A 15,333-nucleotide genomic window follows, 5' to 3' on the forward strand; every position below is an offset into this window, starting at 1 on the left:
TTAATTATCTTTATTTTTGTGTCAGGGTGGGAACTTGTCAAGCTGCAGCCAAATGTAAAAAAAAGCCCAAACATTTAACTTTTCTGTTTAATCATTAAAGTGTTTGCGCAGGCTGTAAATTCATTTTTGAGCCAATTTGGAATAGTAAATGAAGCCAACCTCAAGGATTTATTTCTTTAGTGAATCCCCTTTGAGTGTTTTGTTCTTTCTCTTACAAATGAAAACTTAAACACTTCCTACTGTCAAGCTCAATATCGTTTAATGCCTGCCTGTGGTACAGTGCAAATCATTCTCCGAAAGGGCTGTTAAGATGAAGATGTATGCGATGTCCTACAAGTGAATGTGGCATGAATTATACAAAGGGTATGGGAAGCTACGCAGTGCATACGTGTCTAGAGTTGGAGCAAAATTTAATCTCTTTCTGTAGGTGGTGAGAGAAAAAAACAATAAGAACAGAACAAATAAGTGAAAGCTGTGAAGTATTTGGAGTTGGTTCAAAAGAAACATGAGTCATGATAAAAACAATAAAATGAATTCAACTTTGGGAGTACCACAAAAGGCTATAAATCATGTGGCATACATTTTTTATTGCTCCACCACTGCAACAATGACATGAGATTTCAGAAACTGGAACACCTGCCCATGTCTCTATTCAGAATGAAGCACCAGAGACACTATAAAACTGCAGACCTGCAGAACAGCTTTTAGCGTTTACAAGGTAATAAAACATACAAACAGACAAAATTATTAAATATTGCAGTATTTTGAGATAATTCTGTTTTAGGATATTTCATCTATGATCTGTGCAGATATGTTTCAATTTGTTTGTAAATGTGCATACCAACACACAACACATTGGTTCTTTCCCAACAGCAGCCTGCTTTATTGCATCTGGGCTGGGTAGCTTTCCATCAATAATGGAACAAAGGATTATATAAGAAAATCTATTTGGACATATGTGTGAAACTCAGTCTTTGAAAAAGTGAGCATTGGAACAACACAAAGTTTGAACTGCATGGTCTGCAAAAGAGTGTGCTGTTCCAGTCAGTGATTTAGGAACACCTCACCTAGAACTTGGTCTGGCATTCATTTTGTTTAAGACATTTTTTGCACAGCTATATCTCCTTAGTGAAACGCTGTTATGTTTTGCTCCTCCTTTCATGACACCAGACATACTAACAACCTCTCAGAATAGCTATTTCCATTTCATTCTTTTTCATTCATTCATTCATTCATGAAAAACAAAAACATGCTTATGTTACGCAAGAGCTAACAAGACATTGATTGCTTTTATTTAAGCCCACGAGCACAACTGCTGTGAAATAATTAGAGGTTACTATTTATTCTTCTGATTCATTACAGTCTTCTTACAGTGAAAGCTTGCTGTGTGAGTTTGGAGGTTGTTTAACAACAGGAACAAGTGGTAAAGTGGTAAAACTAAAAAGATTTGATGATTTACTGGCAATTCATCTCCAACCAACGCTCCCTTAAAGGGCTACACAAATAGCAAAAAAATGTGTGTGCAAAAAAAAAGTTAGTTATTGCAAAGGTAAAAGAACATGATGAAAATGAACAAACTCAAAATCACTGTAAAATTTGCTATAAAAGAGAAAAAGGCAACTGTGGGGACTCTGCACTTGAGTTTGGTTTTTCAGTGACAGTTTTGGGTGTTGTTTTGAGTTCTCCCTCTGTTACAGTCAATTCAAGTTCATGTTAATAATAATCCATAGCTGTTTTTATTTCTGCTACCTTTACAAGTGTCAATCTTGTCAGATCATCTGCCTTGTCACCTTTTTGTTACTCCATGAAGAAGCATTCTTAGTTGGTTAATGGTTACTAAGTTTTCAAAAATTACTGTTTTAGCCAGAACTAAAACTTTTTAACTTGTTTTTTTTATTTTGCTTGGCTCATTATTCCCATACTGAGAATTGTTTTTCTACTAAAGTTAATTCCTGTTTGTTGATCATCTTCTGTCGAAAAAACAGAACCATGGTTCAAGATTCCTTTCTCCCGAAGCTCTTGGCTCGTTTCTTCTCCCTTCTGTAAGTTAAGTTGTCGTGACTCAATTCATGTCAAAAACTGGTGAACTTTCAGAGACGCTGCCTTTGAACTTGTGAGCATGAGTCATTCAACATGATTTCATCTCCGACAAACTCTAATTGCGTTATGCTAAACACATTATGCTAAATAAAAGCACAAGGCTGCCACCTCAGACATGGATTTCCATTAATGTAATTGCACAATTCAAAGTATTTTAGTGGAAGAAAGGATTAAAATAAGACATCAAAAGGAAAAAAAACATGTATTATTAGCGCAACCATTTCTGCAAAAAAAGACAAACTGCAAAATATGAGATGGTGACACAATGGGTTTGGTAAACAATGGGAAACCTTTGCTAGAGGGTGTTATTTAGATGTCTGTACACTTTAACCTGCTAGAAGCAGATTTGATGTACTTTCTAACTTGTAGCACATGTTAACATGTGTCTTAGACATGTGCAGCATCCTCACAAAATGTCACATTTGTCTGTTTGTCCATATAGGACCGTAGTCTCATTAAGACACAAAATTGTAGAGCTCTAAATCTTAATTAAAAATGTATGTATATTGCATTTCACATAATTAGACTACAGGCATGTTTAGTTTCTTTGGGAATAATAAAGTGGAGTGTAAACATTTCTTGCATGAATACCTTTGGAAGCAACATGCATGTGTAGTTCAGAGTGCTAAACCTGTGCAGTCCACTGAAACTTCTGTAGACCAGTGAAACCCCCGGAGGAATGGTCCTTTGAATTTGTCTCTTTAATCATCTTGCACAGACTATTGAATTTTTATTTATTCATTCCAGCACTACAGTTTGAGAAATGGATTCTCCTTTGTTTCCACACACATAGTATTTTCTGATAGCTTCTCCTTCTTCTTCTTTGAAACTGTTTGCCATTTGTGACAGAAAAGAAAAAGAAGCTTTTGTAATTGAAAAACCTTTAAAAGAAAGTCTTTCTTCTTGGAGCCCGCTTATTTTTTTTTTTGTGGCTGAGAAACACAGTGACTCTATCATCTGGGAAAAAAACTTTTTTCCGGCATGGATTTTACTTTCTGTCATTCTACCCGTTTCTCTCCCAACCCCCATTTTCCCTGAAGTTACTCATTTAGAAAACCACACTTGAAACAGATTAAATTTATTGTGTTTTGTGGTCCAAGCTCCGTCCAAGCCTAAAAGCTCCTTCTGTAATATATTCTGTCTATTTTAAAATTATTTTTTATTAACACATCCCTCCATGTGGGTTTAAATTATGACCCTCACCCCATGGGCTACAAAGCAATTAAAAAAAACATTGAAGCTTTTCTCTGTAAATGTTTCATGGTGCCAAACACAATAGTTTCTCTGAGTTTTTTTGAATGAACCCATTATACACTGGGAAAGAATTACAGATGAATAATCTGAACACTTACTCATTTGTCACAGTTTTGGGGATTTATCTCATTGTATTGTAAACACTTTCTTAAATGAGTCGAAACAATTTCAAAAATGTTATATTTAAACCTGGATGTCAGAATCCAGCAGAAGGGAAATAATTTATATATTTGTCAAGAAACATGAGGGGGATATTTGTATTTCTTCTAGCCAATCAAATTAGACGTGGTATCTGAGCCAGCAAGTTTTTTTCATTAGCAAGATATCACAGTTCCAGCAGCATTTATTTTAAACAGTATAGATTTTCCATCTACTAAATGAAGATGGGTAATGTGATGTGGACATTTTTTCGATGGTCAAAAGAAAATGTGGACTGTGTAACTTTGTTGGTGGAGATCAGAGTTTCAATGACAAAAAGCTGGAAATACAGGCTTTCTTGTCTTTGTTTGCTAGATTCTTTTTTTATTTTTTATTTTTCTGCCAGATTCTTGTCATTGATTTCTTTTCCCTGACTGGTCTTTTTGTGTTTATCCATTTGAGTCCATGTTTAGACATTTTTGATTCCTCTTTATTTAAAAAAAAAAAAAAAGTATTGTTTTCATTTTGCCCTGGAGTCAGTGTTTAGACGTGCAGACCTGGGATTTGAGGAGGTATACATATAGCTGGAAAGACTTTTATTGATTGTGTTTCTGCTCCCTCTGGAGAAACTGTAAAGGTGTTGATAGATTTGCTTGAAGGTAAACCTGAAGAACACAGAATAAATTTGATCAACATTTTAGTTTCAGTGTTGGTGTAACATAACATCTTTGTTCTGGCAGAACATTATGTCCATTTGGTGGACATTTAGCAAATGGATTCCTAGTAAAAAACAATTTCAGTGTTTTTATAAATTTGTCCTGAGCAAAGCATCAAAATTGCATTGAGCAAACACGGAGGAAACAATACGTTGAAGAGATTTAAAATATATATTGGGTGTGTGAAAGAAGTCATGATATTACAATCAGTAAAAATCCGCAGCAGTGCTTAGGGGTTTTTAAATTTAATGGAATTCTACAGACAAAGTTTAAGTTTTTACTTTGAATCATCAAATAGCTTTAAATGTGCTTTACTTTCAAACTACAGTCAATTTACATATAGAGACGGAATTCTGCAGGCTCTGTAACTTCTAGCATTCTTTTCTGACACCGTTTCACACAAACCTGTGGAGAGAACAATCAGAGGTTTGGGTGCTGAGTCAAAGCTTCAAAACACACATCTAATTAATGAGCAAAGTTTTTTGGTCGAAGTTGACTAAATTTATCTTGTTTTGCAGGAAGCCATTATTCAATCTTTGCACCTCTTCCTCCCTTCAGACTTCAAATACGAATATGAAATGTGAGAAGAATAAAAAGAGAAGATGATGCAAGTTTTTTTTATTTAATCGGGGGGAGAAGCAAGTCTTCAAAACCTTGTTCAGTGCTGTCATCCCCATGCAGGGCCTCCTGGGTGAGGAAGTGTTGATCTCTAGGTGTGTTGTGAGGGCACAGTTAATTAACAACGAAGGTAGTGCAAAAAGGTACAATAAAGGAAAAAAAAACTGTCATACCTGAAAGGATAAAACAAAGCTCCAAGGGTTTTAGTTTTCCCATCAGGACTTGGTTCTAACATGTGAACGTATCAAGATGAGTAACAGAGTTTTGTTTATCTAATGAGAGTCTCAGAGTGTCTTAGGACAGGTCACACTGACACAGTTGCCTTTACTTTCTCAGTTGTCGTCTTTATGTCTCCTTCCTAGAAATGCTATTTTATCTGCTCCATGAAAGTAGTTTGACTGTTTTTGCCGGAGCTCACTATATATGAGAATTCAGGTTGACCAAATACTCTGAATATATGAAAACAATAAAGCCACTCTGCAGTCAGTCAATCATTATTTGTCATGTTTTTTTTTGCATCAATAAAATCTGACAGTGTGTTGAACAAGGCTCCATCTCCCACCAGATGATTCCTCCAGCTCAGGGGTCGGCAACCAGAGGCTCCTGAGCCTGAGGGATCATCTGGTGGGAGCACATGCTCTCTGGTTTTAGAGAAAAATGTTAATGATTACATTCAATAATTAGGTTGTTTGCTAAGTTTTGGTATTTATTTCTATATTTTTAAATAAAGATGGTCTTACATGGGTAAAAACTTATTGTCTTTTTTTTAATCACTGCTGACTTTATACTAAATAAGGAGGTATTAGGGAACTTTACCATTCCTCCTAAATGCATACAGGTCAAATAACTCAACAAAAACGATGGTTAAAGGTTTGATCTATAGTCAGAATGGTTCATTATCAGAATACATTTAAACTCTTATTCTTATTTTATGTCTTTTTGCTGTTTGGAGGCAAAGTTCTTAAAGTGTAATTTCAAATCTATTTGAGACAGAATGTATTTTATTTTGAAAGGAACTTGTATGTGCCGCTGTCAAAATTATTATAATAGAAAGATATATCTAGAATTAAATTATTGTAAATATTTAAATGCTACACTATATTAATGAAGGGTTTGATAGCCACAAAAACATAAATAGAGCTTATTTTTCCAAATGTTGGGGAGGAGGACTTTGCTGCCCTCTGACTTTTTTGTAAGAAACTGGACCAAATGGTTATTTATGTGTTAAAGGCTGCAGATCCCTGCCACAGCTCATGCACAACTGCTACATGCACATCTCCTTCAGCTTCTTTATGCCACAACTTCTTTGTACAAATCATTTCAAATCTCCTTTCTTTGTTAAGTCAAACATGTTTTTCCTAATTGCTGCTGGACACAAACTTTTATTCTGATACTTTTCACATCTTTTCTTTGGGATTTAGTGTCATTCAATAAAAATGCAAGATTGCAACAAAGCATGAAAGAAAGCACATTTTCTATTTTTTTCATGTTGTTTTTCAGCAAGATCTTGAAATCAATTCTTTGGTGTTTAGACGTGAATATTTTTGGTGCTGCCAGCCCAGTTTCAACAACTGCAAGTCTCTGAATAACAAGAAAAAATGATCACACCCTTCTCACCCTTCTGATCATCAACCAAGTCACTTTTTATATTCTCTTTTTGGAAAATGATCTGTAGTCAGGGCTTCCCACTGGCGCAGGGGTTGGCGTCTCACTTCACAGTGGAAAGGCCCTGGTTTGAATCTCTCTGTATTAAGTTTGCATGTTCTCCCAGTGTATGCATGTTTTTTTTTATATTTCTGGATGGAAGGATCCATTGTCACTGTACCCAGTTGTGTTGTCATGTTATATTAAAATGTCTTGTGTGAGCAAAATTTAAAAAATGCAAAGTTTTAGAGTTTGTCAACTTCTGTAAGTAAATGAAAAGATCACAGAATGTTGGTTGAGTTGTAAGCGAATGAATAAAACAGAGCCCCTTTGAGTTAAAAGTAAGACATCAAGACTTCATGGTGGGAAAAGAGGAGAATGCTTCTGATTTCCCTGAATGCTTCTCATTTTCATGCAGACACACCCGTCAAATTTGATGGAGCAGCAGCTGACACCAGATGTGAAAACAGTCATTATAAAGGTGGGAAATTATGAAATAATGCGCCACGGGCGAGTGACAAAACACTGCTTCAACGTTTATGCAGCATTTGGCTCATAAAACATTTGTTCCTCACAGAAACAGATGTGGGAGTTAAAACATGGGAAACATTTATATGTAAAAAACCAAATGCTCATAGGCAAAAAAGGCAATAAGAAAATTGGCATCAATTTAAATATTTTTTTTAAGTCTAAAGCAGGCAAAATAATTCATAATAATACAAAGAAGGGGCTACATTTAAATCTTCATTAAAAAAAGACAAATTCTGTCACAAGGAAATAAAATGCTTGTTTTGATGAAAATAACAATAAATAAATTAAGATATTGACTCTATTATTAACATTATTAATATCTTCACTGTCAGGTGAAGTACATTTTATTTTTTTGATGTGGCTAATGAAAGACACCTGAAATCAGGTCATTGAAGTTCCTGGTTTAGTGCCATTCTGCACAAACTTTTGTTTTTTTTTAAAGAAATTTTCAGTCTCAAACCCTTTTGGACTAAGACAAACATCTTTCATTTCCTTCTGTTTTATATTTCATGTAACCTAACCACCACTTTCCATCTCACTCTGTGGAAGACACTGAACAGAGCAGACACATAAGTAGCCTACTGTTGCTCACCACACAGGCTGTGTTGTGACAAGTAGACCTTTCTTAGAGAAGATGTAACCTGACACATTTATAGAGACACAATGCTTTAGCAGGGTTACATATAATGGTTTGGAAGTGTTTTTAGGACAACAATCTGTAATCTATATTGTGACTGAAAGTTTTTTTTTTTTTTTTTGTCTGAGCATCACTTTGCATATTTATAGCAAAATATAACAACTTCTTATAGGCATTAGAAAGAAAAGTTTTTAAAATTGTTGACGTAGTTTTATAGAAATAAAGGGTAAATATAAAGGATATTTACAATAAAAATGTATTGTTGTGATCATAATAATTTTCAGAAAGCTTGAAATGTAATTAAAAAAACCTGTTTTCTCAGCCCATTAAGGATTTAATTTGACAGCTGACACTATGAACCAGGTTTTACAAATGGGTGATGTCAGAAAATGATTGTATTAATCTAGTGAGTCCAAAAACACTCACACTAAGGAGCACACTAGGGGATTTCCACCACAGTGCAGACCACTGAATAATTCAAAGAATTTGGGGAAGGTAATCTGCAGAATTTAAAGGGCACAAGCACAGATCCAAACAGGAAACCACAGCTGTACTCTCATCTAAAAACTGAAACTGCGGCAAAGGCTTCGTTACGTAGATGCTAAAATAATTATAGGAATAACATCCTTTAAAACGAGACTGAGAAATGAATGAATAGAAAATAATCTAAAAGGAATCTTTAATTTGTACAGTCTTTAGACAAACTACTGATACTATTTTCAGTAACAGCTTCAAGCTCCTTATTTTGTGGTGGCTTGTAGCTGTTCTAAGTGATAATTATTACCTTTTGAAGGACAGAATTAATGCTGAAAGCTGGAAAGCTTTTCATGAAAACCTTTTAACCAAGATCTGCAAACATCACAGAAGCAGGATTGTAAAAAAAAAAAAAAAGAGAGACCTGCTGTGCTGATTTGTTTGCAGTCCCTGACATTTGTCGGTATTTGCCAAAATCTGAAAATAGAAAAGAAAATTTTGTAAATAAAAAAATGTTAAAAACGTTCCCGCATCTACTTGTTTCTTGTTTTCTTTTGTATTTCAGGGTACAACAGAGCGCAAAAAAATGTATTGATGCCCTAAAATAAAAATGTATGTACAAGCCTTTTGTTGTCTCCCTATTAGTATTTTTTGATCAACTTAATTTCTTCCAGTTTAGCAACTGAAGTGTCTCATCATAAAGGACATTTGCTAAATCTATCCCATGTTTTTGCTCTGGGATTCATTTGACTATAGGTTTTTAGAAACGAAAATGATGGATTTGAATGAAAACATGGTATTTTTCCACAGATAAGATGAGTGCGTTCAGTTATTCTTCCATTTCTACTTTTAAATTAGAGGTTTCTTGCCTGGAAGGAGCAGTCATCTTTAATGCTTTTATTGCCATGGCCAGTCATGCTTTACATTTAGCTCTGATGGAACTGAAACCCTCCGCCTTCAACAAAAATGTATCAGTAAGGCACTTATCGTTACTGTGAGCAATCTTTGACATGCTTTTATAATTCAATGCAGTCCCTATCAACAGCTGCTTCAGTCCTATAGCAGTTTGACATTTTTATGTAGGCACTAAAAAGGCAAAAGATTCATTGGACCTTTTGGTCTATTAATATGAATCATGATTCATTTTTTTCTCAGTTAGTTTCTCAATATCTACAGTTAGTGTGAAATCTTTATCCCAACTTTCTTTGCAACTTTCTTTGATGTTGTAAATAATTCAACACTGAGATGATCTGATGCTGCCGAATGCTCTCTATCAATGTATATTGTTTATTTCTCCTAAATGTCAGTCACTATACAATAACGGAGGTTCACTTTTGCACAGTTCTTATTGATAGAAAGGTCATTCAGGATGGGCAAAATCACCATGGTTACAAAGGATAAGAAGACGGTGACCTCTTATTTCATTTGAGGTCCTCTGAGTCTGCAGCAAAGAATGCTTCCCTAAAGACCTAAAAAATGAAAATACAGTCGGATTTGTTTTTGATACCCCCTCTTTCTCCAGTGTCCTCTGAAAGAAATGCCAGAATGCTTTGTGTTTTGTGGAGTTGCAGGGTCGCTTGCCGACTAACAAGATTTGAATTGAAACTAAAGGTTGAAAACAATCTGTGGCTATAAAGAAATATATCTCTGTTTAATTGCAAGCAACTTTTTCGTTTCAACTCTCGCATCTTGGTTTTTCCTTTAATCCTTAAAAATGATTTTTTTTTTAAACCAGATGCCTCGGTTTCACTTTAATTTCACCTTACTGAAATAAGAGCTATCATTATGTGCACCAAAAATTACAATGATTTCTTATCCAGCTTGTACAAGTCCAAAGGTTTTTCTCTCTTAAAGGAATAATTTGTTTTTTAGGACACGGTTTGTCGCAGTTCAAATTTTCTCTTCTCAGCATGCTGCTGCCTAATCCTTTCACTTGGCAAAAGATGAACGAGACACTTACTTTCTCCAAGAATATTGATTCCAAGTTTTTCTTCTTGTTGATTAATCATAAGCTTTGATATTTTATTCTACTTTCTATTTTTATGTCATTTAGGAATAAAATTACGGAAAAATAGACATAAAAAATACAACATGGTAAATGGTAAATAAGATGTTTATTTGTCATCAAAAATAAAAAAAAAACCACATGCTTACTCATCACAGACAGAAAAAAAGATGCGCTCAGTCTTTGTGTCTTTAGCGACTCCACAGTCGGAGTGTTCTGAGAATGTGAATAATAGCACTCTATGAAGATTGAAATTCTTTTAAAAAAACCCAAGCCTGCGTCTGTACTTTGAAGCCCCCAGCCCAAATATTCCATAACCCCCCTCCACCCGGCCCCTTTTGTCTCTTATGAACATTTATCACAGCTTGTTTGGGTCAGCACCTTGGACCCTCAGTCTCCAGATGTCTTTATAACCTGGAAGAGTGTGACGTGGTAAAGCACCTGGTGTCCGTTGTTCCAGGTATAAAGCATTCTTTCCCTGGGGTTATAGTCCATCATGGAGATGTGGGAGTACTGATTGTGGAATGGGATGTCTGTGTACTCATAGCTTGATGTGTTAGTGTAATAGGCAAAGTAGATCTTAGCACCAGCAAGATGAGAGTTGGTGACATAGAGCGTGCCGCAGATCATAAAAGACTCTCCAGCACTGCGCTTTGGGTAACCTGTGTCCCATGTCTGCAGGACCTCCAGAGTCTGGGGCTCTAAGCGACTAATGACAATGTTCCCAGCATTTGATATGGTGGTGTAAACAGCCCAAAGACCATTCTCATCCGCCATCAGGTCAATGTCAGAGTAGCCGCCCCAGGAGTAAGGGAAGGTGTTGTTATATCCGGCACCGCTCAGACTGCGCTGCACCAGGACGCTTCGAGAGCGGAAGTGGTACTTGACGATAATGTTGCTCTGGTATTTGTTGTAGTACAGGGAGCCGTTGTAGACCACATGGCCAGTGCCAGCCCAAGGATGTTGGAGCGAATGCTGCACAAAGTTCTGGCCTTTCACAAAATCGTTCATGGTGCGATATTCCAGAACACGACGCCCCTTGAAGTAGCCATCAACGTACCACACCTGTTTAAAAAAAAAGAATAGATAAATTATTCATGTTCTGAGGAACAAACTAATCCATGCTAACAAGCGGTGCATTAAACTATCAGTGTGTTGTGTCTGAAACTTCTCTAAAAGAATGCACGGGTCATTTCCTGTTACTAGAAACAACAGAGCCTAAACCAGAGTGATTAGAACTTGTGGAGCATCTGCCTGTTTGAGTGTGTGTCTTCAGGAAGTTGCTTGGAAATCAATGTGGAGAATTATTGATGGTTCATGCATGTGGGTAACGATATTGCCTGCACTCTGCAGGTAGCCGCTGCTTGTGGTCTCTGCCCTTTCCAGTCCACATACACGGAAAATCAATCCATTTAACAACGCTATGATTTTCCTCAAGCAGACTCAACGGATCTGCATGCTGACTCTCTGACTGTTTGTGCCATCTCATTCCAGCAGCACATAAAGGGAAGCAGCATTCCCTTTAACAGCTGTTAGTAAAAGTTTTGCATTCCTTTCTTAGGGTAAAAACCTGAAAAATGTACGTAAGATTTTGAGTAAATGAGGTGAACTGGTTCATCTTTTAAAGTCAGTTAAAGAAAAGGTAAATCAAAAAATAAAAATGGTCTATTTTTCTTGGTTTTCTGAACATTCTGTAATTAAAAAGCAAAACTTTGGAAGGAGTATTTTCATACTTAAACCAGCTGCTATCATCAAAGGTGTACGGTCAGAAAGACCTTACACCTTTTTCAAGTTTCTCTGCAGTGTTTAGACCCCAGTGTTTCACAGAGGATTTTTTATTAAACCCCGAAAAAGCCAAGAAAAGCTTTATTCTGAGATTTTAAAGTTAATTGAACATTTTTTTGTTTGTTTGTTCATTTTGGGTAGCAGCAATTAACATCAGCTCAAATACGTAAAATGAAAATATAAAAAACAAAGATGAAAATTAAAACAGCTGCCATATTTGACCCTGTGAGTTCCCTTGGGTTAAGATGTCAGGACATTTTTAGAGGAAAGTGGATATTAGTCATCTCAAACATCAAGTAGAACTTGTCTGTCTTTTTTTGGCCTTATATTCTTCCACCATTATTTCTGTCTTGTCCTCGGCTCCTTGTCAGGTGTAAAACAAGCCTTCTGCAGTTTGTAGATTGAGATCAGTGAAATGAAATGCTAAAGCTTATTATTAATTAGGTGAAAAAACTTAACTTTTCATTTGTTTGAAGCTTCAGTCGAACCAAACCAAACAGGGATCGATTCTTTGGGAAAATCCCTACATGAAATTTTGATGACTGTAGCTGATGTTGATGTATCAGATTGTTAATCTAACAGTGCATTAATATGAAGAGTGGAATATGATCTCAGCTACTCAGGTGATTAAAGCAGAGATCAGATAATTCATTCACAGAGGTTGACCTTTCCTGTCTGCATCAGCTGTTTAGCTTGTTGGGATTCATTGAAAGGCCAGCCCCATCTCTTCTCCTCAACGTTACCAGGTTCCTTTCTTCCATGCAAAAAAAATATTCCTCTTTCACTTTTTTATGCAGTTTATTTTCCTTTTTTCTCTCCCTGCTCCATTCTAACCATTTTCTTTCTTGTAAACATGTCATCACTCGTCATTAAAGAGCATCAATACATGGTCAGTCAGGAGCTTCTTGGCACACTCCAGGTAATTATTCAGGTGATTCAGAAAACTTCAGCAAAAACAGCTCATTCATTCCCTCTTTGATGATAAAGTGATTAATCAGCTGAAGTACAGAGTAAGAGGAAGACAAAGAGGAAGCAGATGCAATCCATCAGTGACTCAGGCTTTGCACTCACGTTTCTCTCTGCATCTCTCAATCTCTGCAGTTGAAGAAAAGTCCCACTCAGACAAAACATTTAATCAGTCAATGACGCAGCATGACAGCCCAGCCGACAGGGATGTTCCTTTTTACACAGCCACTTTGTTAATTTTCTGTATTTCATTTTCTTTCTTGAGCTTAAAAGTGAGAATGGAAAGACCGAGAGACTTACTCTGTTGTCTGAGCTGGGTATCATAGTATCTGTCATCCAACAGCCGAATCTTGAGCCCGATGCACGCACAGTGATGGGATTACTGACGCCTGTGAGCTTCCCGCAACCTGAGGTCAAAGAAGCAGAAGAGTTACAGGAGAAGTATGCAAAAGCACAAAGCTGCAGACGTAGACATAGTCTAGTAAGTTCAGCGTCATTGTTTTACTATTTAAAAATAGTTTATTCAAAAATTTCAAACACCTAAGTGTAGGACAATTTGTAATCCATGTCTGACCCATCATTTTGGGGAAAATTGAGCTGCAGACACAGCCCTGCTAGACAATCATTTGATAGTTTGAGCCCACAACCTCCTAGTCAAAGGGATAGACGCTCTCTCACTAGGCCACTTAGCTAATAGGTAAAAAATATTTGTATTTTTCGTTATTCAAATCAGCTTTTCTTTGCTCTTTTCTGTTTTCACACCCTTGTTTTCTTACACAGCAGAATTCCCATGAAGCAGAAGTGTTTCATCAGAAAGTGAAAAGGGTCATAAACAATGACTCCACTTTGTCCCACAATCAATTCCAAGCTTTTGCATTTTTACTGTTATCCTGAAAACAAAAAAGGGATCTGTGGGGAACATGAGCAATTACCAAATTTCTCTGAAACTCTTTCTCTGCTGAAGCTAGAAATATTACCCCCGTGGCAAAAATGTTTTTTGTTTCATTCACATTCATTGCATTGGAATAGACTGGATACCTAGTTTCTGCATGCAGGAGTGGAGTCTGGTCTCCAGCAGCAGGACTCTCTGGCGCAGCTCCTCATAGTCATAGGCCCCCATCTCCTCCTGGATGGTCATGAGCACCAATGACAGGTTCCTCACCTCTTCCCGGAGACGTAGGATCATCTTGGCATCATTTTTGTACTGATCCAGGACTGGCAGGAGGGGAAGCAGCTGGGCCACTTTATCCTTTAACTCCTGTGTTTGTTCACACAAAGAAAAAGACATGGAATATACAGGAAGTCAGTGTTGAGAGAAAGACTGACGGAAAATGAGATTATGGGTTCTTGTAAGGATTAAAGACTCACTCTGATCATCTTTTGATCTACTGTAAAAGCGTTCCCAGTGGTCTTTTAATTTGGATTATGCCATTTTTGAGAGTGCTAAAAAACACGTGTTGTTTTAGGACAGTTTCTGCAGAGCAGCTGTAGTTTATTACAATTATCCCCCTGAGTTGTGGGCTGGACTGTTGACTTGGAGTAAGCCCGCTACCATTACCCATCATCCCTTTGTTAACATGCTCTCCCATTAGCTTACTGCTCCTAACAACCCCAACATAACATTACTGGTGCAACAAAAATGGTGAGCAGTATTTGAGCTATCCATCTGTTAAGTTTTGAGCCATATACCAGCTCAAATAAAGGAAACGAAGACGGATGTGGACGTATTTGTCTGCAAGTGGATGCATCAGAATGGAACGGAGCATGGAGCTTTTGGTCCTCCGGCTGTTACAATCACATCACTGCTACAATCTTTTTCTTACAGCATTTTTTTCATCTGTTTCTGATTCACAACGATTTGAATAAATAAATAGTCAGAAATGCTATTTAAATTTTTTATAAGAAATCTTTACTATATGTCCTCCATCATGAGAAGAATGCCACAAAAACACGGTAAAAACACCAAAAGCATGATTTTCATTGAAGTAGGTCTTTCAGACAATATTTCACTTATCGCCAAAAACACATGTATATAAAGGTTCATTCAATCATTAATTTTCATCCGTTTGTCCCTTTTGGGGTCACGGGGCTGCCGGAGCCTATCCTGGCCACTTATGGGCGAAGGCAGGGGACACCCTGGACAGGTCGCCAGTCTGTCGCAGGGTCACACATATCCCACACCCATGCACACTCACATTCACACCTATGGACGATTTGGAGTGGCCAATTAACCTACGAAGCATGTTTTTGTACGGTGGGAGGAAGCCGGAGTCCCCGGAGAAAATCCATGCATGAACAGGGAGAACATGCAAACTCCACACAGAAAGTTCCCCTACTGTTGTTCTGTTTCAGCTCCCCCAGCCAAGACTTGAACCAGGGGCCTTCTTGCTGTGAGGCAAGAGCGCTAACCACTGCGCCACCATGCAGCCTACATATAAAGGTGTTATATACAAAGCACCCGACTC

At 37.0% G+C, this 15,333-nt stretch overlaps 1 protein-coding gene across 2 annotated transcripts in view; it reads right to left on the reverse strand.

The window, feature by feature from the left end:
- Nucleotides 1–10,207: 10,207 nt before the first annotated feature.
- Nucleotides 10,208–15,333, reverse strand: part of LOC101156820 (noelin-2) — a 43,668-nt gene continuing 38,542 nt past the window's right edge. For both annotated transcript variants that reach the window (XM_011478056.3, XM_004071355.3), the window contains exons 4-6: nucleotides 13,907–14,126; nucleotides 13,169–13,275; nucleotides 10,208–11,182 (exon numbers count right to left, since the gene is read on the reverse strand). In XM_011478056.3, the coding sequence (XP_011476358.1) occupies nucleotides 10,508–11,182; nucleotides 13,169–13,275; nucleotides 13,907–14,126 (1,002 nt within the window). In that variant the 3' untranslated portion in view covers nucleotides 10,208–10,507. The remainder of the gene's footprint in view (nucleotides 11,183–13,168; nucleotides 13,276–13,906; nucleotides 14,127–15,333) is intronic.

This window comes from Oryzias latipes, chromosome 8 (genome assembly GCF_002234675.1).
Source record: "Oryzias latipes chromosome 8, ASM223467v1".
Taxonomy (NCBI): domain Eukaryota; kingdom Metazoa; phylum Chordata; class Actinopteri; order Beloniformes; family Adrianichthyidae; genus Oryzias; species Oryzias latipes.